The 25,385-nt window shown below is 42.9% G+C and overlaps 1 protein-coding gene across 4 annotated transcripts in view; it reads left to right on the forward strand.

The window, feature by feature from the left end:
* Positions 1–25,385, forward strand: part of TMEM131 (transmembrane protein 131) — a 243,309-nt gene that overhangs the window by 204,996 nt on the left and 12,928 nt on the right. For all 4 annotated transcript variants that reach the window (XM_034953708.3, XM_034953707.3, XM_034953709.4 and 1 more), the window contains 4 exons: positions 1,153–1,311; positions 1,720–2,318; positions 18,659–18,834; positions 22,253–22,380. In XM_034953708.3, the coding sequence (XP_034809599.1) occupies positions 1,153–1,311; positions 1,720–2,318; positions 18,659–18,834; positions 22,253–22,380 (1,062 nt within the window). The remainder of the gene's footprint in view (positions 1–1,152; positions 1,312–1,719; positions 2,319–18,658; positions 18,835–22,252; positions 22,381–25,385) is intronic.

Consider the following 25,385-nt stretch of genomic DNA (forward strand, 5'->3'; position numbering starts at 1 on the left):
TTAAGTACATTTTAACGTCTTTTAAAAATGCTCAGATAAAGTTACTTGACTTGGGCATATATATAATATACTTAACACAATAGTACCTAGGCCACTTGAAACTGATTAGAAATATTTTTTAAATTCTCAGTGTCTTCATCTGTTCTCAATATATTACTTTGTGTTTCAAGAGTCAGATAAATTCACCTCTAAACTAATTTACATATTTATATCACACATCCTTTAGAGGAAACGGGTTGGAGAGTTGAAACTAAAATTCTTCTTAGTAAAAGAAAAATCAAATTCCAGGCATTTCTTCTAATACACATAATTATTGCCTCCATATAAAACCTCCATGTGAGATGGCATTCTATAAAAATTCATGAGCAGGCCGGGCACGGTGGCTCACACCTGTATTCCCAGCACTTTGGGAGGCCAAGGCGGGCAGATTACCTGAGGTCAGGAATTCAAGACCAGCCTTGCCAACATGGTGAAACGCCGTCTCTACTAAAAATACAAAAAATTAGCCGGATGTGGTGATGCATCCCTATAATCCCAGCTACTGGGGAGGCTGAGGTTGCAGTGAGCTGAGATCGCCCCATTGCACTCCAGCCTGGGCAATAAGAGTGAAACTTTGTCTCAGAAAAAAAAAAGAAAGAGAAAAACTGATGTGCAAACTTTTATCCATAAAACTGTGGGGTTTTTTGTTGTTGTTGTTGTTGTTTTTTTTTTTGAGACAGAGTCTCGCTCTGTTGCCCAGGCTGGAGTGCAATGGCACGATCTCGGCTCACTGCAAGCTCCGCCTCCCGGGTTCATGCCATTCTCCTGCCTCAGCCTCCCGACTAGCTGAGACTACAGGCGCCCGCCACCACGGCCGGCTAATTTTTTGTATTTTTAGTAGAGACGGGGTTTCACCATGTTAGCCAGGATGGTGTCGATCTCCTGACCTCGTGATCCACCCGCCTCAGCCTCCCAAAGTGCTGGGATTATAGGCGTGAGCTACCATGCCCGGCCAAAACTGTGGGTTTAGTCTGTTAAAAGTTGTCACAGACAACTTGGTTTTCTATTACATCATATTGTACTTTACCAAGAAACTCTGCCTTTAACATCGAATTTTGTTGCTTGTCTACTAACAAATGAATCCTGATTTTCCAATTTTTTTTACCCCTGCAGTGCACTGTTTCTTTTGGTCATTGGAACAGCCTATTTGGAAGCTCAAGGAATATGGGAGCCATTTCGAAGGCGGCTATCCTTTGAGGCCTCGAACCCGCCCTTCGATATGGGAAGGCCATTTGATCTCAGGAGAATCGTTGGTATTTCATCTGAAGGAAAGTATGTTCACATGCTGGCAATAAATTCCCTAGTGTACATAGATTTGGCTGATAAAATTACAAGAAAAAATAAGTTTCTTTTCATCTTTGCTCAGGAGAAAAAAAATCTTAATTCTGATTACTTAATAACACCCTGTATGGAACTCTGAGTGACTTAGAGCTCATACTGGATACTGTGTTTTTATTATAGTGGTAAGGGTTAAAATACTTTTAGTTAGATCACTGATGGTAAATTATAAATGTTCAGATAGAACAGATCTTAGAGAGTTGTAGAAATTTCCCTATTTCTTGCTATTTTTTCCCTAGTGTAGTTTATATTTATGGTGGCTGTACTGATGAAGTAAGTTTTTTTTTAATATTAGATTTTGTAGGTTGCTATTTACTGATCTGCAGTTGGTCCCTTTTTCAGCTTGAACACACTCAGCTGTGACCCCGGTCACAGTAGGGGGTTCTGTGGAGCAGGCGGTTCATCATCCCGACCCAGTGCCGGGAGTCATAAGCAGTGTGGCCCATCGGTCCACCCACACAGCAGTCACAGCAATAGAAACTCAGCTGACGTGGAAAACGTCAGAGCCAAAAACAGTTCAAGTACCTCTAGTAGGACTTCTCCTCAAGCAGCTTCTTCACAGTCTGCTAACAAAACAAGCCCCCTTGTCTTAGATTCGAACACAGTGACTCAAGGTCATACAGCGGGCAGAAAGTCCAAAGGGGCAAAGCAGAGCCAGCACGGCAGCCAGCACCATGCCCACAGCCCGCTGGAGCAGCACCCTCAGCCTCCTCTGCCACCGCCAGTGCCTCAGCCCCAGGAGCCGCAGCCTGAAAGGCTGTCTCCCGCCCCCCTCGCACACCCTTCCCACCCAGAACGTGCCAGCAGCACGAGGCACAGTTCCGAGGACTCGGACATCACCAGTCTCATAGAAGCCATGGACAAAGACTTCGACCACCATGACTCCCCAGCCCTAGAAGTGTTTACAGAGCAGCCTCCATCGCCATTGCCAAAAAGCAAAGGTAATCATCTCCTCCCACTGCCGGAGATCCGTGATGTGTGAGGGAAAAGCCAGTGTGTGCTTAAGGAGCTATTAAGATTATAGTTGTGGTAAACAACTAATTCAGTAGGTTCCTCTGGCTCAGATTTATCTCCAGTGTTGGACTTCAACTTTTCCATCAAAATGCAATTAGAGGTATCTGTCATAAAAGATATATTTGTATTTCTTAGATTGTTTACCAAAATCAGAAATTCTGTGGACATCTGCTTTTCTTTTCAGCTGCCTGAGATTGTGTTATTGTGATAGATTTAGCTTTTATTGTTAAAATAATTTTGAGCACAGGAGTAAAATGGAGATCATCTGCCTTTTAACTCCAAATTAGGATTTCTTTACTTTAGAGCAGGGGTTGGCAGACTACAGTTAGCGGGCCAAATCACCACCTGGTTTTATAAGTAAAGTTTTATTGGAATAGAACCATGCTCATTTGTTGGTATATCCTCAGCTTTCATGCTTCTATGGCACAGTTAAGTAATTGTGACCAAAACAATATGGCCCACAAAGCTGAAAATATTTGCTCTCTGGCCCTTTGCAAAAAAAGCCAACCCTGCTTTAGAGTTCTGCTTACTGTATTAATTACCTATTTCTGAGTAACAGATGACCTCAAAACCCAGGGGCTTAAAAGAACATATACTCTTATCTCACAGTTTCTGTGGTCAGGGACATGAGTACAGCTTAGCGGGGTCCCATGGCCCTCACAGGACTGCAGTCAAGGTGTTGGCCAAGGCTGATGTCATCTTAAGGTTCAACTGAAGGTGGACCTGCTTCCACGTTCACACAGGCAGTTGATGGTGGGATTCAGTTCTTCATGGACTGTTGGACGGAGGGCCCAAGCTCCTCCTTGCTGGCTGTGGCCAGAGGTCTGTCATGGTTCCTCTCCACAGAGCAGGTCACAGCTTGGCAGTTGGCTCCCCCAGAACGAGCAAACAAGAGGGCAAGGAGGAAGCAGGACGGAAGTCACTGTTTCTTACTATCTAATCTGGGAAGTGGCATCCCATCAATGTTGTAGTATTCTGCTCATTCGAAGTGTGGTCCAGCCCATACTCCAGGAGAGAGAACCGCGCAAGGGCATAAATACCAAGAGGTGGGCACCACTGGGAGCTTGGAAGTCTGCACCACGCACAAATAGGTAGACCAATTTGTAAGCTCCAGAATCAAAAGGTAAAAACCAGTAAATAGCCTCTAGTTGTATTGCAATTTCATCCCTTCACAGCCTGAGCTTTTTTGCATCTTCCTTTCTGTCTTGTGGCAGCCATGCTAATATACATTATTCCAAGCCTGTATCAGTCCCTTCCAGAATGGTTTACCAAGGAGTTTTTGGCTTCAATTTATACAGAAAACAGGGATCTTGGCAGCCCTAAGAGGCCAGAAGAAACTTGACATCCCAGAGTCAAGGAGTTTTAGATAATTTTTTAGTCCCAGGAATACGAAAACTAGCTCTATTGAGTTCTCTTGGAATTACACGCATTTGGATTTGTAAAACAGTAAGATGTCTTGAATATGATTGGTTAACCTCTTCTACAGAAATCCTTTTTGGCTAACCCATTATTAACTGAGCTTACATATTTTAGGGTAATTTTTAGAATAATCTTAAGTGAATACTTAAAAGTTCTTTTTTAATTAGATCAAGTTACATAGCATTTTTTCCCACATTTAGGGCGTGAATAAAATAAATCTATATTATCCTTTCTTATCACAAAGAAAGACTTGGGCAGTCAAATTGACTACCTCATTCCTGTGTCAACACAGTCTTCCAACACCAGCGTGATGGGCCAATTCTGTTTTCAGGGTCACTAACTGAGAACCTAAATTTTAAAATGAAATGCTTTTTAATTTTCACAGTGGTCCTAGAGTCAACCTACTAAAAGATACTCAGTGAGGGAGCATGGATGCCACATTATTGGTGACTCTTGAGCCTGTGAGGAGACAGTGGTTAGAAGCTTTGCAGGCGCGGCTACTCTACTCACTATCCTTCCCACTGATGCTGTTTGGGAAAAAGGAAGGAGCCTGTATCTATACTTTTTTTCTTCTTCAATGTTTTTATTGAAGTATAGCATGCATATAGACAGACAGTCTTTAAAATGAACTTTAAAAGGTGGGCATTGATCTTGGGGTTGCAAACTAGTAGTATGTTGTGAAACTATAGGCTTCCAGCTGGGCAAAACCTTTATAATCTTTCAAAAGCCTACCCCCACACCCCTGCAAATAGCAGATTTACATTAAATAGTAACATTCTCTTTTTAGAGGCAACACGTTCTTTTTTTTCTCCCCCTGGTATCTCATACTAAAATTATTTCTTATAATGAGCTTATGTAGTTTCTGGTTTTTGGAAGCTGCTCAGGATGACCTCTTCGAGTGAATGTGTTTATCTCCCTGGATCTTGCCTTCTGCGGTTGGATGGCTTGCAAGCCACACAGCCATGCTATGCCATCTCTTCAGTCACTGCTTCCAGTGGAAGATGATGCCCAGAAATGCCGCCTGTTCATGGTTGGCCTGAGCAGGGACTCTTGTTGCTGAATAATCATTAGATTCTGTACTTCTTTGTTTTCTCCCACCTCTAACACTTAAACCCCATGGACTGGACAGCAGCCACTGCAGGATTGAGGGCTAAAACCCAAGAAAGCCGTGAGCCTGGCACAGTTGGGTCTCAGTGTCTGTGTTAACCAGAGAAATGATGGCGTCTGTGGCCATTCTCGTTTCTGGCTTTGGCTTTATCAAGGGTAGGGAGAGGCAGAGAGGTGTGGCGTCCTGAGGCCACGTTCTGCCATTAGACAGGTGCAGATTATATCTTGACTCCGCTCCCTTACTAACTGTGTGACTTGGGAGAAAATGACTCCCCTGAGCCTCCACTTGTTATTTTTAAAGTGAAGAGAACAGTTACTCCCCACATCATAGGATATCACTACTGCCATGGTTATTATTGGGGCAGGAAGTGGCACATGCCATCTGTAGCCTGCTGAGTTGAAGGTGGCTGTGGAGCATCCCAGCAGAAGCATCTGTTTGGAACTTGGTCTCAAGGGTAAGAATTGGGACAAGCAGAGAATCCTGAGGGCAAGGCCAAACGAGAAGGCAGCCAGCAGATAGCATGACAGACAGCATAACAGAAAGCAGTGGAAGGTGTGGTTAGCACATCCCAGCAGGCAGGGCCAGGCGAAGCAGAGGCTGAAGAGTGCTCGCGGAGCCTGGACTTGAGGACATTATTTGTGACCTGGAAAGAACAGTTTGTGTGAAGCGCCATCACCTCTGACTGAGACCAAGTCACTGTGGCTTAGAGTAACTTTCACATCAGACTGTTAGTAGTGGCCACTAACTAGTGAGTGTTTTGGGAGCTTTTACTCTTTAACCTGTATTTTCCCTATTTAATTTTTAACAAGAAAAAAGTATGCATGTATTGTATGGTAGGTTTTTAAAAAATATATAGAGAGAGTTACAACCAAAAGGCAATATTTTTTATGAAAAATGAATAATACATGGAAACGTGGTGCTTGAAAATATCTCTGGGCCAAGGTCAGAAAGCCTATAGAGCTGAGACAGCGGTGCTGATCCACACTTGCCAAGGTTTCAGACGTGACCACAATTTCTCGTGCACCCTGGTGACTGGCACTGCTTGCTACGGTTTTCCAGTAAGGCAGTGCTGGGCAGAATGGGAGCAAGACCCAGTCTGTGTGATTCTAACTCCTGCACTGTGCTGCCTCCTCAAAGAAAAAGAGGGAGGGGGAAGAAAATGAGGAGATAATTGGTGAAACCATGTGCCCAGGTGGTGGAGTGGGCCGAGACCCAGTTTGGTAGATGATAAAAGGATGGACACTCCGCAGGTGTGCAGATGCGCGTGAGTTGGTAGAGATGGAGAGGCAGGATACGGGTTTTCACTTGAACTTGAGGAGTCAGCTTGAGGCAGCATGTGGATTTAGGGAAGTTTTTACTTGAACTAAGTCATCCTCTGAGACTGCTGGGGGAAGTGGTAGGGTAGAAACACAAAATAGACAAAGTTTGGAATAGTCAGATTCCACGTTGCTGAGAATGTTGTAGGCCCAGGGAGTCAGCAGGGGCAGGAAACTTGGATTTGTACGCTGGCCCCTTCAGCAACATTGGAGGCCCAGCCGAGGGCCACTGAGGCACTGCCTCAGGTTTGTGTCACTTTCTCACTTGTACCCTGCAGCCCAGTGGTGAAGAATGAAAACTGGGTAGTTGGTGGAGTAGGACAGTGCTGGAGTTCTGTGGGGCAGGGACAGCAAAAAGACAGCGAGTGAGGACGTCGCAGGAGTGCTGGCAGGAGAGCGGTGGGGTGCTGTGCTGGCAGTGTGGAATTAGCAACTTGGGGAAGGACCTTTAGCCAGAAGGAACCTCACAGATAGAGAACGTGGATGAGTCAAGGGATGGGAAATCCAACAGATTGAATTTCGAGGATGGTGGGAGCAAGGAATGTTAGGAGACTAAGGTTTAAAAAGGAGGTGTGAGTGTAAGATTTCAGAGGAAAAGCAGTTCTGGGCAATACCAGGTTCGTAGGTGCAGCCTTGGAAATGGGATGTCAGAGTGAGCTAGAGGTGAGGTCCGCAGTCCTTACGCAACACTCTGGGTGCCTCGTGTGTTTGAGAATTCAGAATTTGGGAAAGGTATGTAGTCATGCACCACACGATGCAGAAGACTGTAAAAGTAGGTGAACATCAGATCAGCCACCAAAAATGTATAGTCATATTAAGTTTTGTTTCTAAATGAGTTTGGGGAAAAAAACCTTTGAGAGTTTTTTGGATTTCAGATTTACAGATAAGAGATTGTCCACCTGTATAAGGCCTGGGGCCCAGACAATGGGAGGTCCAGGAAAAGAAGAAGTCCGTAAGTGTGATGCCAGCACCCCTGAAGCCTGGGGAAATTCTTTCTGGAGGTCACAGTTGGTGATTCTCTGGAGGTTGTCCAGAGATGTCCCTCTCAGGTGCTGTCACTGATATGACAGGGCCTAACGTGGGACCACACATGTTCAGAGAACCCATTTGCTAGTGATTAAAACTTCCCTGAAGTAGTTCTTTTGGGTGGCAATTAAATGAAATGATTTAAAGTGGAAGAGAGGCAACTAACTAGCTCAGACTAGCGATTCATTCAGAGCAACTAGCTCAGACAAATTCATTACACAGCATGTAGTGAAGATAAAGACGAAGTAAATGTCTAGGACATGCTTTTTACATAGGTAATTCATACTTTGCCTACATTTAAAACAGATTAGAGGCAGTTTAAATTATCGTAGCACATATAAAACAATGAGTAAAAGTCAGAAATGGTTTTTGGTGTTTCATCTGTTTTTTAGTTATGGTACTATCAGCAGAAACCTCGAATAAAGTTAGTTGTTACCATTAAGTGTTAAGTTGAACTGCAAATTTTCTGGCAGTTATGGTTGAGGAAAAATGTCATATAGTTCTCCTGAAGGAAAAGGGGGCATAGGAGTTCATCTGAAAAAAACAGAGTTTGCTGGCATTAAATTCCTGCCTGAATCTGAGGACATCGAATAGTAGAACGGATATCGTGTCTCTGTTACAGAGACTATGGCAATGTTCTTCACATAGATCCTTTCTATCGGCCCCCCGTCAAACCCAGCATCTTCACATTGAATGAGAGCTCCTCACCTACACCGTGCCTCTCAGATGAACACTCAGCCACCCCCACATGCACAGCATTTATGGTGACCATGGGTAAGTATAGCTAGTGGGTGGTTCTCTACACTAAACATTTAGCAGCCTAAGTGTTCTTCCACACACTGAGGTTAGCCCCAAGGTACCCCACAGTCAGAGACAAATGTTTTTGTCAATAAAGAGTTTTGGTTTTTGGTTTTTGGGAGTTTTGTTAAGACAGAGTCTCACTCTGCCACCCAGGCTGGAGTGCAGTGGTGTGATCTCAGCCCAGTGCAGCCTCCCAGACTTAAGGGATTCTTCCACCTCAGCCTCCCAAGTAGCTGGAACTTGTAGGTATGCACCACCATGCCTAATTTTTTTTTTTTTGGAGAGACAGGGTATCCCTATGTTGCTCATGCTGGGCTCAAGCAATCCCTCTGCCTCAGCCTCCCAAAGTGCTGGGATTACAAGTGTGAGCCACATTGTATCTGGCCACTTACTTGTTTTTTAGCTTTTTATTTTGAGATGCTTGTAGATTCACGTGCAAATAATAAATTCAGAGATCTCTTATACCTTTTACCCAGTTTCTCCCAATGGTAACACATTGCAAAACCACTGTACACTATTACACCCAGGATAGTGATGCTGATACAGCCAAGACACAGAACATTTCCAAGCCCACAGGAATCCTCATGGGCCCTTTTCTAGCCACACTCACTTCCCTCCTTCTTCAGCCTACCCCTTAGTCTGGCAACTATGATTCCATTTATGTAACATTCTTGAAATGACAAAATTGTAGAAATGGAGGAGATTAATAGTTGCCAGACTAAGGAGAACTTTTCCCCAAAAGGAATGTACCATTTTGGTTTTTCTGAGTCAGTTTAATTCTCTGGAGATTCACCAGTTTGTTCCTTTTTATTGCTGAATAGTAGTCCAACTTATGGATGTACTGTAGGTTTTTTAGTCATTTGCTCATTGAAGAACATTTGGATTATGTCTAATTTAGGGCTGTTATGTATAAAGATGCTACAAATATTTGTGTACAAGTTTTTGTATGAACACAGAACTTCATTTCTCTAGGATATGTGCCCAGGAGTGAATTTGTTGGGTCTTATGATAGTTGCATATTTCATTTTTTAAGAAACTGCAAAAACGTTTTCTCTAATGACTGTGCTGTATTACATTCCCACCAGCAACGTAGGAGTGATCCAGGTTCTCCACATCCTCAGCAGCATCTTCATTTTTTTCTGTTGAATCCATTCTGATAAGTGTGTAGTGATACCTCTTTGTGGTTTTTATTTGCAGTTATTTTCTAATGGATAATGATATTGAATATATTTTCATGTGCTTATTTGACATCTGTATGTTTTCCTTGGTAAAATACCTTCTTCATGTCTTTTGCCCATTGTTTTAATTGGATTGCTTGGGGTTTTCTACTATTGATTTTGAGAGTCATTTACACATTCTAAATACTAGTACTTTGTCAGATATGTGGTTTGCAAATAATTTTTACTTGCCTGTAGTGTGTCTTTTTATCCTTTTATAGTCCATGATTCATTTTGAGTTCATCTTGTATGAAGTGTGAAACTTAGTTTGGAGTTCACTTTGACTTAAAGTGGGGGGAAGATGTTAATTTTTAAGTCACTTTCCTAATAGTTACAGGGCTGTTCACATCATCTGTTTCATATTCAGTGAGTTGTGGTAGTCGTGTTTTTCAATCAAGTGGTCCATCATTTCATCTAAGTTACCACATTTATGTGAATAGAGTTGTTTATAGTATTCCCTTACCATCATGTTGATGTCTGTAGGGTCTATAGGAATATTCTGTTTCGTTTCTGATATTGGTAATTTGTGTCTTTTTTAGTTATTTTTGTTCATTTTTTGGGGTTTTTGGTCAGTCTTGCTAGGTTTGTCAGTTTTACTGATCTAATCAAAGAACAGCTTTGTGTTTCATTGATTTTTCTCCGTTGCTTATCTGTTTCAATCACAGCACCTTCTGTTCTTATCTTTGTTATTATCTTTGTCCTGCTTACTTTAGATTTATTTTTCTGCTCTTTTTTTAGTTATGTAAAGTGGAAGCTTTAATTGTTAATACAGGACTTTCCCCCCCCCCCGTTTTGTGTATGCTTTTAGTGCTATAAATTTCCTCCTCACCCCTGCTTTATTGATGTCCCACAAATTTTGATATATGGAACTTTCAGTTTCATTCCCTTCCATTTTTTTTCTTTTGAGACTTTCTGTGACCCATGAATAATTTAGAAGTGTGTTGCTTAGTTTCCAGTCTTCCAAGATTGGAGACTTCTCCTATCTTTCTGTTATTGCTTTCTACTTTGAATCCACTTTAGTTGGGAGAATGATTTCACTTCTTTTGATTTCAATTCTTTTAAATGTGTTAAATGATTTCACTTCTTTTAAATGTGTTGAGGTTTGTTTTATGGCCCAGTATATGGTCTATCTTGGCTTATGACCCATGGGCACTTGAAAAGAATGTATATTCTCCTGTTTTGTGTGGACTAGTTTATAAATGTTCATTAGAGTCTGTTGGTTGATAATGGTGTTAAGTTCTTTCCTGATTTTTCTGTCTAGTTGTTATACTGTTGAGAGAAGGTTGTTGACATCTCCAAATGTAATTGTGGATTTCTCTTTTAGATGTTTCTGCTTTACATAGCTTTCAGTGCTTTTGTTTGATGCATTTACATTTAAGATTGCTGTAACTTCTTGGTGGATTGACTGTTTTATCATTATATAATGTCCTTTGTTTCTAGTAATTTTCTTTCCTCTCAAGTTCATCTAGTATTAATATAGCCACCTGCTTTCCTTTAATTAATGTTTCCATGATTTTTTTTCCATCCTTTTACTTCAACCTGCCTATATCATTGTATTTGAAGTACGTTTCTTATAGACAGCATATAATTGGGTCATGATTTTTAATCCAGTCTGCCAATCTCTGTCTTTTTAATTACATAAGTAGACTGTCTACTTTTAATGTGCTTATTGATATGTTAGGACTTAAATCTACCATTTTATTTTTATTTTGTTTTCTCTATTTTCTTTTTCCTGCCTTTTTGTGGGTTACTTGTATATTTTTTAGAATTCTGTTTTGTCTGTAGCATTTTTTAGTGTATCTCTTTTTTAGTGGTTGCTCTAGGTATACATTATATGTACATAACTTCTCATGGTCCTGGGGTCATCATTTTACCATTGCAAGTGAACTATAGAAACCTTATCTCCCTTTATGTTTCTTTGCTTTCCCCCAGTTGTCTTAAATATTTCCTCTACATACATTTAGAACCAAATCAGATAATGTTTGAATTTTTGCATCAGTCATCAAACATAATTTAGAAGACTTAAGATATGAAGGAAATCTTGTTTTATTTATATTTTTTTCCTAATCCTCCAAGGTTCCTTCTTTTATCATTTCCTTTCTGTTTTGGTAACTTCCTTCAGCCATTTTTTTAGGGTAGGTCTGTTGGATATGAATTCTCTGAGTTTTGTTTCATCTGAGAATGTCTGAATATTCCTGAAGGATATTTTCATTTGAGTATAGGATTCTGGAATGACACTTGTTTTCTTTGAGTACTTGAAAAATGCTTCCTTTTAGCCTCCGTGGTTTCTAATGAGAAATCTGTCATTCTAATTGTATTTTCCTTATAGGTAATGTGTCATTTTCTCTGGCTGATTTCAAGGTTTTTTTGTCTTTAGTTTTCACAAGTTTGATTATAATGCATCTTGATGTGGATTCGTTTCTGTTTACCCTTTTTGAGGTTTGCTCTTTTTTTTTTTTTTTTTTAAGTCTATATAGGTTTAGTCTCACCAAATTTAGGAAGTTTTTACCCATTGTTTCTTTAGGTACTTCTTCAGCCCTTCCTTTTTCTCCTTTCCTTCTGAGACTTTGATAACACAAATGTTAGATCTTTTGTTATAATTACACGGGTCCCTGAAGCTCTGTTCTTTTTTTTTAGTCCATTTTCTCTCATAATTTCTAATTGTCTGTATTTGTTTACTGAGTATTTCCTGTCTCCTCTGTTCTGCTATTGAGCCCATGCAGTGAGCTTTTTATTTCAGTTACTATATTTTTCAGTTCTGAAATTTCCATTTTGTTCTTCTTTAGCGTCTATTTCTTTGCTGAGGCTGTTTTTTCAGTTGTTTCGAGCATGTTCATAATTGCTCATTGAACAAGCATTTTTATGATGGCTTTGTCAGGTAATTTCAACATCTCTCTCATCTTGGTGTTGGCATCTGTTTATTGTTTTGTTTGTGTTTTCATTTGATTTGAGAAATTTCTGATTCTTGGTATGAAGAGTGGCTGTAGATTGAAACCTGGACCATTTGGGTATTAATGTTCTGAGACTGGATCTTACCTAAACCTTCTGTTGTAACTGGCTTTCTCTGACTGCTCTGGCAGAGGCAGAGGAAGGGGTTGTACCACCTTTTTATTGCCAGGTGGAGTTAGAAGTGCTGGTTTCCTTCTGTCCTCTGTTGACTTGCAAGGGCAGGGAGGCTCCTCATTACTGCTGGGTAGGGCTGGGAGTTCTGGTTCCCATGTTGTCTTTGCTAACACCACTGGGCAGTGGTAGAAGTCCTGACTGTCCACTTGGCCTCCTCTGTCACCACCTCAGTGGCAAAGGGAGGGGAGAGATGGCTCCTTAGTGCCTGGCCAGGAAGGGCATTCATTACTGACTGTCTGGAATGAAAGGCTCAGCTCCCTGCTTAGCCCTCCCTGATAGCACCATCGCCAGCATGCTGGAATGTCTGGTTACAGCCTTGCAAGGGTGGAAGTCTTGGCTCCCACTTTGGCCTTTGTTGGCATGGGTGGATATGGCACCCCAGTTCTTACCGTGGTGTTGGCCTGGAGCCTTTGTCTTGCTGGGCTGCCCCTTTCCTGCACCTTTGGCAAGAGAGAGCTGGCTTTTGTCGAGGCTTTATCTGTGCACATTGGTGTTTCTGAGTGGATGTGTGTGGCAAAAAGAAAACCCAGGAACCTTACTATCATGCCTTTCCTCAGACCCCAGTCTCCCTCCAGTCTGTCACCTTCTCTGCCTTTCAGAGTCATCTTCTTTGTTTTTGTATACTGCCTAGAGTTTTTAGTTGTGCTTGGCAGGAAGAATAAGGAAAAGATCTACTCCATCTTCCCAAAAGTGTAAGTCTCCAGGTGTTTTGTTTGTTTGTTTAAATGAGATTTATATTTCCCAATTAGGGAAAATCTTGGGCTCCACTAAGTGTAGAGACTGAAATGGGATTAGAAAGTCATTTGTAGAAATTTGCACTGTAAAGCCACAGATTGGTACTAATCTCACAAAAACCAAACTCATTGGTCATAACCACTAATCCTAGAAGAGCATTACAGTCTACTTATTGATAGGATAAATTATTTATAAAGGATTGAGATGGGATAAGCATTTGGACTTGGGTTAGTGAGTCTCAGAGCAGGTCACAGCATTGGTATATTTCACTGTTGAGAAGGCTAAATACTGACTTGTGCAGCCTGGCAGATGCTGCTGAGCACTTGCCACGTGCTGGGCGCTGTGCAAGGCACTGGGGCTGGAGAGATCAGTAAGGCCTTATCCCTGCCCTTAGGTGCTTAGACGAATAGAGCCAAGGGGTTCCATGCCGGGAGCCTGGAAAGGGGCAATCTCAGGGAGAATGTTGCAGAAGAGCTTCATGTCCAGAGACAGACCCGAATGATTGCATGACCTCAGTAGGTGAGGAGTCTGTGTGGAGATCGTGGGAGCAGGCAAGCAGGGTGACCAGCCTCAGGGATGCTTCATCCGGGCAGTGGTGTGAACCCAACGAACCTGGCTGCTCTACCAAGATACCTTCTCTGCCACCAGGGTCACCTTGGGCATATTTCTCACTTGGTCACTTCAAAGGAAACACACTTCTGAGTTTTTCTAAACGGCTTCTCCATTCAGCTTGTACCATCTTTATTTAGATGGGTTAATTTTTATTACTGATTATGCACCAGTTAAGTCGTGGTTCCCGTACAGCTGGGAGACATCCTGCCTTCCCCACTGTTCATTGAGTTCATTAATTCATCTTTGAGAGGACAGTCTCCCTCTGAACTCTGTTTTTTTAATTGGCAAATAATAATTATATATGTTATACAATGATTGCCCCTGATAGGTCAAGGGTGGAGCATGTGGAAGAGTTAGGGATAGGCTGGAGCAGACACTGGTAAGGTAGGTGAATCCAAATTTGAACTTTATCCTGTAGAAAATGAGTGACAGGATAACATTTCTAAGCTTTAAAAATGTTTCAAAGGGAAGTCAGGGGTACTGACAGTGTAGAAAATGGAGTGGGGTGGGAGAGTGGGGCAGGAAGAGATGCTCATCAGGGAGACAAGGCCATTACGGGTGGCCAGGCAACACTTGAGGAAGCCCTGGGCTCAGGGAGTGGCAGTGGAGGTGCATGAGAAAGGCATTTGAGGTTTTAGAAGTAGAATCCAATCCTACCGATTGATTGATGGTAAAATTGCATTGTTTAGATCATTTCTTCCAGGTGACTCAGAATTCCCCCAGTTCTGTTCTGAATGACAGCACCTATCCACCAGAGATTCCCAGGGGACAGAGAAATAGGAAATGAGGCCCTGCATTTTCGCCAGCAATTCCCCAACACAGGTCTCTGATAAACCTGGATAGAATTTATACCTAAAAGCCAGGGTATTCTTTTGTTTTTGTTTTTGTTTTTTATTTCTTTTTTTGTTTGTTTTGTTTTTGTTTTTTTGGAGTAAAGGTCTCACTCTGTACCCCAGGATGGAGTGCAGTGGTGCAATCATAACTCACTATAACCTCAAACTCCTGGGCTCAAGAGATCCTCCTGCCTCAGCCTTCTGAGTAGCTAGAACTACAGGTGTGTGCCACCACACCCGGCTAGTTTTATTTTAAAATTTTTTGTAGAGATGAAGTCTCACTATTTTACCCAGGCTGGTCGGGAACACCTGGCCTCCAGTGAGCCTCCTGCTTTGGCTTCCCAAACCTTTGGGGATTACAGGCCACTGCTGCGCCCAGCCCTGGGATTCCTAAATTGACCATACATTATTACTATCACCTGGAGGTCTTGTTAAATAGATTGCTGTGCCTACCCGCAGAGTTCTGGTTCTGTAGGTCTGGAATGGGGCCATAGAATTTGCATTTCTAACAAGGTCCCAGGTGATGCGGACTCTGGGGCAACGGGGGACACTTTGAGAACTACTGACCTAACAAAAGATTTGGAAGAGTCTCTCCTTTCCCTGAAGCCCAGTTTTTCTACTGGAACCCAGCCCTAAGGAAGAGACAAGACCCTTAGGAACACGCTTGCCCTGAGAGTCAGCTTACTGCTTCAGCCCACCCAGGGGCAAGCGGGAGGCAGAGGCCACTCCCTGTGCACAGCCTGTGGGGACAGAGACTGCCTGCAGCTAGACGTCGGCCATCCCGTCTTATCAGTCAGGTTAGGGAAGGCACATTGTCTCCCCTCCCACTAACATTTGAACTTTTGGGAATCCAAACAGCAGAAGAAATCATACATGGCCCTGAAGTAGCTCCTAGCCTGGGTGGTTGGATTGATGTTGATACCATGGACCAGTGGCTCTCAGCCTGGGTGCACAGTAGAATCCCTAGGTTCTATCCAGAACTGTTGAGTCAGAATCTCTCTGAGGGGTGGGGCCTAGACCCTGAGGGGTGGGGCCCAGACTGCAGTATTTTCTTTTTAACATTCCATGTGTTATTCTGAAGTGTGTCTGGTTAAGAACCATAATCACAAACTTGAGAATCCACATGATGTTTTTGGGATAGTTAACTCAGTTTTGGACATTTGGGACTTGGATTGTTGATGTTAATGAAATTGAGCCCTAGGGAGAATGTAAAGGAAAAAGAGAAAAAGCTCCAAGGGCAGATCTCTAGGGAATACCAGCAAAGATAGAGTCAGCAAAGAAGTTGTCAGAAGAAGGGGTTCATGGTGGGGCCTGGCAGGGGCTACATTCTACAGTGTCCAGTGGAACGGGAAGGTCATGTAGAATGAGGAATGATAGGCATCATGGGCTTCAACAGGTTAGAGATTCTTGTCAACCTTTTCAAAATCACTTTTGTTAAGGTGCTAGGGACAGAAGTCGAAGGGCTGCATATTGAGTTAATAAGGTGATGATTTTAAGATAAAAAGGGTAAATTACTCTTCCATGCAATAATTTTTTTTTTTTTTTTTAGATGAAGTCTTGCTCTGTCACCCAGGCTGGAGTGCAGTGGCACAATCTCAGCCCACTGCAACCTCCACCTCCTGAGTTCAAGCAATTCTCCTGCCTCAGCCTCCCGAGTAACTGGGATTACAGGCACATGCCACCATGCCCAGCTAATTTTTATATTTTTAGTAGAGATGAGGTTTCATCATATTGGCCAGGCTGGTCTCAAACTCCTGACCTCGAGTGATCTGCCCTCCTCGGCCTCCCAAAGTGCTGGGATTACAGGCGTGAGCCGAATTAATCTTTTGTTACTGAAGTTTTCAACTTAACTATTGTCATGTTAGGTATTTTTTGTCTACTCATAGCTTCACTTTTTGAGTTTAGTTTTTGAAAATTCATTTCCAGCCATTTCGTATTTATTATGGAAGTTTCAGGTTATTGTAAATATAGATTATTTATACAGATTTACTGCCCCTCACCCAATGAACCTAAGCATGATAAAATTGTATAATTGCAGGTGAGAAGTTTATTATATGGGGAACTGATCTTGACTGTATGGGAAATTTTGAAGTATTCTCAGCCTGGGCTGTTGAACTCTCAGAATGTAAGAAATCCCAGAGCTCATGGAGCAAAGCAGGACACTCCCCTTCCTGTCTACCATGATGGGGAGAAGCTCTGGCTCTTCGATATAGGTCAGGGGCCTGTTTTTTGTTGGTTTGGTTTGGTTTGGTTTGGCTTGGTTTGGCTTGGTTTGGTTTTTTGAGGCAGGGTCTTCCTCTGTTGTCCAAGCTGGGGCACAGTGGCACGATTATAATTAAACAAACTAGTCAGTCCTATGCTTGAAACGAGATGCCCCTTCAATTTTTGAGACTTACTATCCAAGTTATGGTTTCAGATCTAACACTTCTTGTAATCAGTGTGCAATAAATGATGAAATGACATTCCTGGAAATCACTAAGCGATTTACTTACTCTTTTTCTAGCTCAGGCTCAGCAAACTTTTTCTGTAAAGGGCCAGGTAGTAAATGTGTGAGGCTTTATGGGCCACAAACTATCTCTGTTGCCTCTTCTTATTTGTGTCTTTTTTTCGACCACTTCAAAAATGTAAAAATCATTCTTAGCTCCCAAGCCATAAAAAACAAGACTGCAGGCCAGATTTGGCCCATGGGCCATAGTTTGCCAACCCGTTTTAAACACTGAGGTTTGAGTCTCCCATTAATGGTGGCATTCTCTGGGATAACGCCTAAAACATTGGAGTTTTAATTAAGTTGTATTAAGTCACCATTATCGAAAAGATGTATTAGAAATTATGACCCGTACAGACTGGGTTAAAATGTGGCTTGTGTGTCTTCTGCAGCTTGCACCTGCCTGCCCGTCCAGGTGATTTTGCAGGCACAATCTGAGGTGCTAGAACCTGGGGCTTTCTCTGCCTCTGTCTAGTCCTGCTGGATTGTAAGCTCCATGAGGGCAGGGGTTATGTTGTTTGCTACTATGTTCCCAGCACACAGAACACTGCTGGGAAATATGTTCGGGGCTGGTTCTCATTTGTCTTGATAGCATCCAGATTTTTCAAAGTAGTTGGCTTTCTGTATGTCCATTTTACTCTCTGTCCATATATATACACAACATTACATAGTACTCATGCACCAGTTACCATTCCCAGGGATTATGTAATTCCTCAGTACAGCCCTGTGTGGTCTTGTCTCTCCATCGTACAGATGAGAGGCCATGATCAGGCAGCTAGTTTGTAGAAAGCTGCCAGGGTTTGCACCCAGCCATTATGGCTACACTGCTGGGACTCTTAGTGCCCCTAAAGGGAAGCACTTGAGCGGCTCGTTGTTTATGTCACCATCAGGCTTCCATCTCCCAGCAGATGTCAGAGGATCTCTGGTTTTCACTTCTGTAACTTTTCAAAGCTCCATCACCCTTTGGAGAATATAAGAACATTCTGAGACAGACATACAGATTTGTCAAAACTGCCGAGTTTGTCCAAACTCACTGAACTGTACCCTTAAAATGGGTGTGTTCTATTATATATAAGTTGTATCTCAGTAAAGTTGATTTTTAAAATTGTTCTCATCACAAAGTCAAATGGATTTGGAAAGCTTTAATTAGAGAAGAAAAAAAGAAACCTTTTTTAATCAGAAGAGTCCAGCCTCTTCCAACAAAAGTTGTAATTGCTTTGTTTTCCAAGCTAGCTATTTAAAAATCAGGAGTTCTGGCCAGGCACGGTGGCTCACGCCTATAATCCCAGCACTTTGGGAGGCCCGAGGCAGGCAGATCACGAGGTCAGGAGATTGAGACCATCCTGGCTAACACAATGAAACCCCATCTCTACTAAAAAAATACAAAAAATTAGCCGGGCATGGTGGCGGGCGCCTGTAGTCCCAGCTACTCAGGAGGCTGAGGCAGGAGAATGGTGTGAACCCGGGAGGCGGAGCTTGCAGTGAGCCAAGATCTCGCCACTGCACTCCAGCCTGGGCGACAGAGCAAGACTCCATCTCAAAAAAAAAAGAAACAAAAACAAGAGTTCTTTTACTTTAATTTTTATCCTCAGGGAAAGGAAAACCTCTTCAGCGCAAGGTGAAACCACCTAAGAAGCAAGAGGAAAAGGAGAAGAAGGGAAAGGGAAAGTCGCAGGAAGATGAGCTGAAGGACTCTTTGGCTGATGATGACAGCTCCTCCACCACCACAGAGACCTCCAACCCCGACACAGAACTGCTCCTCAAGGAGGTACGGGCTGATCTCACACAACAAAACACGAGGGAGAAAGAGAGGTCTCCTGCAGCTCACAAGACCTTCCATCTCATAGATTCTGGTTTTAGTACAAAAGTAATGTTTAAATCTAGGATGAGCACCTACTGAGGAATGGTTCATGTGCTGGGCGTGCCTCCAGAGTCATTCCCCTGCAGACAACAGTCACAGCTGTGGGGATGAATGGCTCCATGTCCTCCAGGGAAGAACAGCTGGAAGCATGTTAATAAAGTAAGATGGTTAGAAACTGGAAACACTGCTTGAAAGCTAGGGACTATCTGGAATAGTAACTATTCTACCTCATGAAACTTCTTTCAGATTTTAAGGATCAAAAGAATGAGAAGGAACTCTACCATTTTAATTAGGTTGTGTTTTTCCTGTCATGTTGCTCCTAGCACCTGCTGGAAGCGGGGTTTTGGTGGCCGCTTACTCCCAAGCAGTAGAGTGGTGACCGCCCTGGAGGGAGTGTGGCCCCAGGAAAGACCCCAGGCTTTAGTGGCCCCCAGGGATGAGGAGCCCAGCCCAGGACACATCAGCACGCCAAGAAGCTGCCTCGCCCGTTGGAGGCCTCGGCTCCCAGGGCTGTTATCACAGCAGGAAGAGCAGTGCAAAGTGTCGGGTCCAGTGGGCCTTAGTGACGGGGTCAGATTACTGCTGTGAGTAGTATGGGGTGTGCAAGAAAGGGTAATAATTCCACTCTGGCGCTTTTATTTTTAGATAAATGGATTTCAAATCTAAACTGATCCTAATATAGCCTTTAATGTTGTAGAACAGACTTTCTTTTTTAGTTTTAGTCTAGTGACCAAGGAATCACTTCTTACAGATTTCCAGCAGTGTCATTCACATGCATTAATGTTTAAAATGAAATTTATATGTAACTTACTTTCAAGTCAGCCACCTTTCCCTTTGCATTCCCTCACCGTTACCATGGTCCTCCGTCTACCCCTAGCCCAACTCCTAAATAGTTCTGGAGCTCTGTAGTTTATAGCACTTTAACAAATTACTTCAGAGAAGCAGAAAGCCCTGTGCTAAACTTTGAGTAAAATCCCAGCAGTTTAAACCCTGTGCATCAGCGTTCGGAAGGCATTTTCTGCACGACTTTCTCCCACTTCCCTTCCCACCTGCCGGCCTCTTCCTGCTCACACCGCTGTGGCCCCCTCTCCAGCGGCCCCCAGTGGCCAGTGTTCTGTGCTCACCCACTGATGTCATTCTTAGCTCCCTGTTCATTCCCTCCTGTGTTCCCAGCTCCTTCCGTGCTATTTGTGCAGCTCAGAACTCACATCCTTCATGAGGCCTCCTTGTCTGGTTACTACCCTGTCCCCTCCAACAAGTTATTCCTCCTGCTCAGCAATCTGCATAGAGGCCGTGTGCTTTTATTTCTCTGCGACTGATCTCAGTTTGTCAGTTAATGTGTATTTTCTTCCCAGCTAAATCACAACTTTGATAGGTCATTTTCTCTTGCATGTCTTTTCCAATTCTGTTCTACCCATTCAGTCAACACATAGGAATTGAGCACCCACGGGCCAGGCCGCGTGCTAGGTGCGTAGGCAACAATAGTGGACAAAAGGCCACGTCCTTGTCCTCAAAAAGCTCATGGTTTACAAGATACCTGATGGGTCAAGTATTCAAGAAAGACTTCATGAATAACTCAAAGTAGTTTCAAACGATGTGTGAGCCAGGGAGATGTTTTAGCCCTAGCTCTGGTTATTTACTCTTGACAGTTAAATAGATTCACCTGGTGTGACCTATTAAAATCCAGGCTGTCTTCATAATCATAAATTTTAAAGCTCTCGTGTAGATGCTAATTCACCACATGCCTATAGCTCCCCTCCACAGCCATCACTGTCCCCTTTGCTGAGTACGTCCTTCCCCATCTGTCCTTGCCAGTGCTTCCGTAAACACAGTATTTCACAGATTGTCTGGGGCAAAGAACCAGGTTGCTTTTAGTACACAGCCCACTCCACATGCAGCTCCCCAGGCGAGTTCAGCAATACCTGAGTGCAGCCTGGGCAACATGGTGAAACCCCATTTCTACAAAAAAATACAAGAATTAGCTGGGTGTGGTGGCATGTGCCTGTAGTCCTAGCTACTCAGGAGGCTGAGGTGAGAGGATCGCTTGAGCCCAGGGGTGACAGAGTGAGTACCTTGTCTCAAAAAAAAAAAAACCACACACAATACATGAGTAGATGTGTACCCTGTTCGGGAGACAGGTCCACTGATCTCACACTCAGATGCTGCAATGATGTCAGATTGCCACAGAAATATGTGGGGCAGGTTCTGTACTTTCCTGGTCCTGGCTGGGCCAGCTGGGTAGCACAGCTTTAAGATGCGTCTTGGATGTGGCCGCCCACTCCAGATTCCACATTTGAGCGGGCAGGACAGCCCTTCTGTGCTGCTGCAGTGGCCAGTAACATTCCCCCAGCAGAGGTCCATGTTGGCGTCTGTCGTGTGTCTCCCTCCTGCTAGACTTCACCATCCTTAGGAGGAGAAACTGGGCCCTCTTGGTAATCCTATGGCCTGGCACCAAGCGGGTGACCCGTAAGTGTGTGTGGATGAACTGGACAAATAGCCCCTCCCATTGATGGAGCAGCTGTTAGCTTAGCATTAAACCAGCCGGCACCCTGCCGCAATCGCAGGCAGGCGAGCATGGCCCCTTTGTGCTGCCGCACTGCTCTCTTGTCCTGAGAGTTGTGCTCAGGATGGGGTGCATGGCTGGAGTGCTTGACTTTATACTGCAGTCTCTACTGAACTTTTCTTTTAAGGAAATACAGTGTTTTACTCCCCACTGCTTGAAAAGAAGCTACCAATTTGCTACTGCCACTGCCACCACCACCTCCAGTCAGGATATGAGTATAAATTAAAATGACGTTCTTTATAACTCCAACTCACCAAAACATAGTCGAGACAAATTTTACTTTATTTTTTGAGATGGCGTCTCGCTCTGTTGCCCAGGCTGGAGTTTAGTGGCATGATCTCAGCTCACTGCAACCCCTGCCTCCCCAGTTCAAGCGATTCTCATGCCTCCGCCTCCCGAGTAGCTGGGATTACAGGCATGCGCCACCACGCCCAGCTAGTTTTTTGTATTTTTAGTAGAGACAGGGTTTTACCATGTTGCCCAGACTAGTCTTGAACTTCTGAGCTCAGGCAATCCACCTGCCTCGGCTTCCCAGAGTGCTGGGATTACAGGCATGCGCCACCACACACAGCTGAGACAAATTAAAGAAGGCCAAAAAATTGACAGAACCGCAGTGAAGATAGATTTGAAGAAATGAGTTTGTTTTTACGTATATGATGTGTATATTTTTACATCTTTGATTTTGTGTCTGTATCTTAAAATGGAACTAATTTCAGTCATTTTATTAATCCTTCTCAGCAATTAAGTGTCCATTTTTTACAGGATACAGAAAAGCAAAAGGGAAAACAAGCCATGCCTGAAAAACATGAAAGTGAAATGTCTCAAGTGAAGCAAAAAAGCAAAAAACTCTTAAATATTAAGAAAGAAATCCCAACAGATGTGAAACCCAGGTGAGAGAAATAAGTGTACAGAGTAATAAGGTCTATAAAGAAGTTGCTGGCGAAAACCAGGTGCTGTTTTGATTTGGCCATTTGGCTGGCTGGTTGGCTTTTAGGGGAGTTGATAGCAAAATCCAGGTGCTACGTCACATTCCTCTTGGGATTTTTCTGTCACCTGACATGTACTGTTGTTGACTCGGAATAGCCATATGCTTCTCAAGTCAGATGTGCAGAGGGCAGAGCTCACGATCTGTTATAAAAATTTAGGAGGAAAATTTCTGTTGGTGATTCAGTCCCAGGCTGAGATCCATTTTACTTCTGCACAAAGATGACCTTGACGATTGAACCACAGGTACAAGCATAACTTTCCTCCAAAAGATCTCTGAGTCTGTTGAATTGTTAACCCAGTTGGGATCTAGAGTTCTGTGCCGTAAAACTTGGAAAAGTTTATTCTTACCTTAAAAATGGTTCAGAGCAGGTGTCACCAGTCAGACAGTTCTACCATTAAATAACTCCAGTTCCTCCCCATGGAATGGGATTCAGTGGCCCCCGGGGAGGGCTTGTGCAGGCTGTTTCCCCAGGGAGATGAGTGAGTTGAACTGTTGGGTTATTAACTGAAGTTACTTCACATTTTCATTAAACCTTGGCTCAGCATCTACCTGATAATTTTAGTGTTGGTGCGTCAGTAATACCTTTCCTGGTTCATTGTATAGAACTGTCATCAGCACGGGAGCTGCTGTCTACCCGCTTGTGGGTTGTGATCAGTGGAAAGTGACAGAGGAAGTCGAATAAATTAGGTGTAAATTTAAAAGGAAGACATGGTTTGTCTGTCATCATAAGTGTGGGCCATAGATTTGTGGAAGGTCTATTCTTACTCTGATCCTGGGAATCATACTTGAGTTTTGCAAAAACACCACTAACCTAGACTCTGTCCCTAGATTATATGACTTCAGGCAGGGCCAGTCCTGTTATATAGAACCCAAAAGCTAGTAAGAAATTAGTGATAACTGCAGTAAAATTTAACCTTGTCCCTGAATTTATGAAATAATACAGTATATGGTGGTGCTTAGTAATGACGTATTTGTACCTAAAATTTACTCTTTTGTGGAAATTGTTAGTTCAAGTGACCAGGTCCCACAATTTGTTGAGAGCAGTCTGGCCCAGGTAGAAGGAACGTCAAGCAGAGTGGTATCAGGTGGTTGATCATTTGAAGGGGAGAGAGAAAAGGAGACCACCTCTTCTGAAGAGGAGGTTCACATACTTGGATCTCTCCTGAGAGAAATCCACCTGAGACACCAATATCCTGGCACCCCAGGACAGGAATAACACTGGGCTACTAGCTAGAGATTCTTCTTCTTGGCCTTTTTCAGGCTTAGGTGAGTGATCAGATATTTTAAAGTAAATGAGGCTAATAAGTCCAAATAATGAAAATCCTCATTTTTACATTTGCAGAAATCTTGTGAGGTAAACAGACATGCAGTAATTCCTATGATGATAAATTTTAAAACCAGTGCATCTAAGAATTATCTTAGTAGGTGACTGTCACCAAATTGGCCCTGTTGATTAGCCCTCAGGCCTGAGCTTAGTATTGTTAAGCAGATAGAACACACTAATCCTAACCCCCATCCCTGTTCCACTGATTTACGTTGCATTCTGATTTTTTTTTACAAGTTGACCGTCAGCAAATTTGCATTTGAAAAGTTAGTCAAAGACGTCGCTTGAGTGTCATTACCTTTGCAAGGGTTTTTAGTTCTCTTGTAAACCAAAAAGCTTAGAGTGGTCAGTCCTGAACCACCTAGTCAAGGGGCAGTTATAGCAATAACCCGTGCTCTCTCAATATGTAGTTAAAAGATAAATCATTACCAGAACACAAATCAAGCCGTGTGCTTGAAACTGTCTTTTGTAACTGGAGAAATCTATATGCAACCTTTCTTCTATCCTCCTTTATCTGATCTCTTTAGATCTCTTGTTTTTCTGAACTCGAGGATGAAAGTATTGAGTCAGAATTTATTAGTTCATCAATCATTTAATCAAATAAAGACTGGTTTTTTTAATAACTGGAGAAGGTTGGCTTTCTGAACAGAGCCATTCTGTGACTCCACTGCATTCTGATAATAAATGTCAAACACTCACTCAGAATCACAGCCAGTCCTAGCTTTAGTGATTCCTGAAATTCCTGTCACCTTTTAGTGTGTTAATATATAACCCCACATATCTGAAGGACAGGTACACATCTTTTAATAAGATATGTCATTAATAAGGCATATATCATTGTTGTCTTTCGGAAGCTTTATGAGAGGTGATAAAGCCAGAGGAGTGGCTCAGCCCCATCCATCCACACTCCCAAGAGTTGACCTCAAAAAAATCACTTGCTAGGAAATAGGAGGGTGGGGCTGCAGCAACAGAAATCTGATCTAACCGTGTTTTCCAGCTGTGGCAACACAGAAATGGGCCTGCAGACCTCCGGAAAACTGTAGTCTATGGCAGAGATGCCAAGGAATGGGAATCAGATCTCAGGCACTGAAGGTTTCTGCAGAACCAGGAAGGGCCCAGGGCATCCCTGGTTTAGGACCCTGAGTATTCACTGATCCTTTTGTTTTTCTATTTGTTTATCAACAGTATATGTTTACATAAATGTAATAATCTAAAATAAGCAAAAGAAGTAGATTAATAATATTATCTGTAAAAATCTGCTTAAATAACACGCTCAACTCAGGGCCAAGGGCCGTGAACACCACACTGCACACGCCAGCCCCAGACCTGTCAGCACTGAGAAAACCCTGCTCCACAGCTGGTCACGTCCCTAGCTGTGTCCTCAGCTCTGCCTCTCTCCTCCCCAGACAGAAATGTGTACTGTGTATTACAGGAATAAAAATAGGCCAGGCTTGAGTCAGGTGTAACGTTGTGAAAAGCAAAAATAAAAAGAATACGAAATCTCAGAATATTAAGAAAAAGAAAAACATTATTATTAAAAAATGGAGGAAAATATATTATAAAAATAAGCCAGGTGTGGTAGC

Source organism: Pan paniscus, chromosome 12 (assembly GCF_029289425.2).
Source record: "Pan paniscus chromosome 12, NHGRI_mPanPan1-v2.0_pri, whole genome shotgun sequence".
In the NCBI taxonomy this organism is placed as follows: Eukaryota; Metazoa; Chordata; class Mammalia; order Primates; family Hominidae; genus Pan; species Pan paniscus.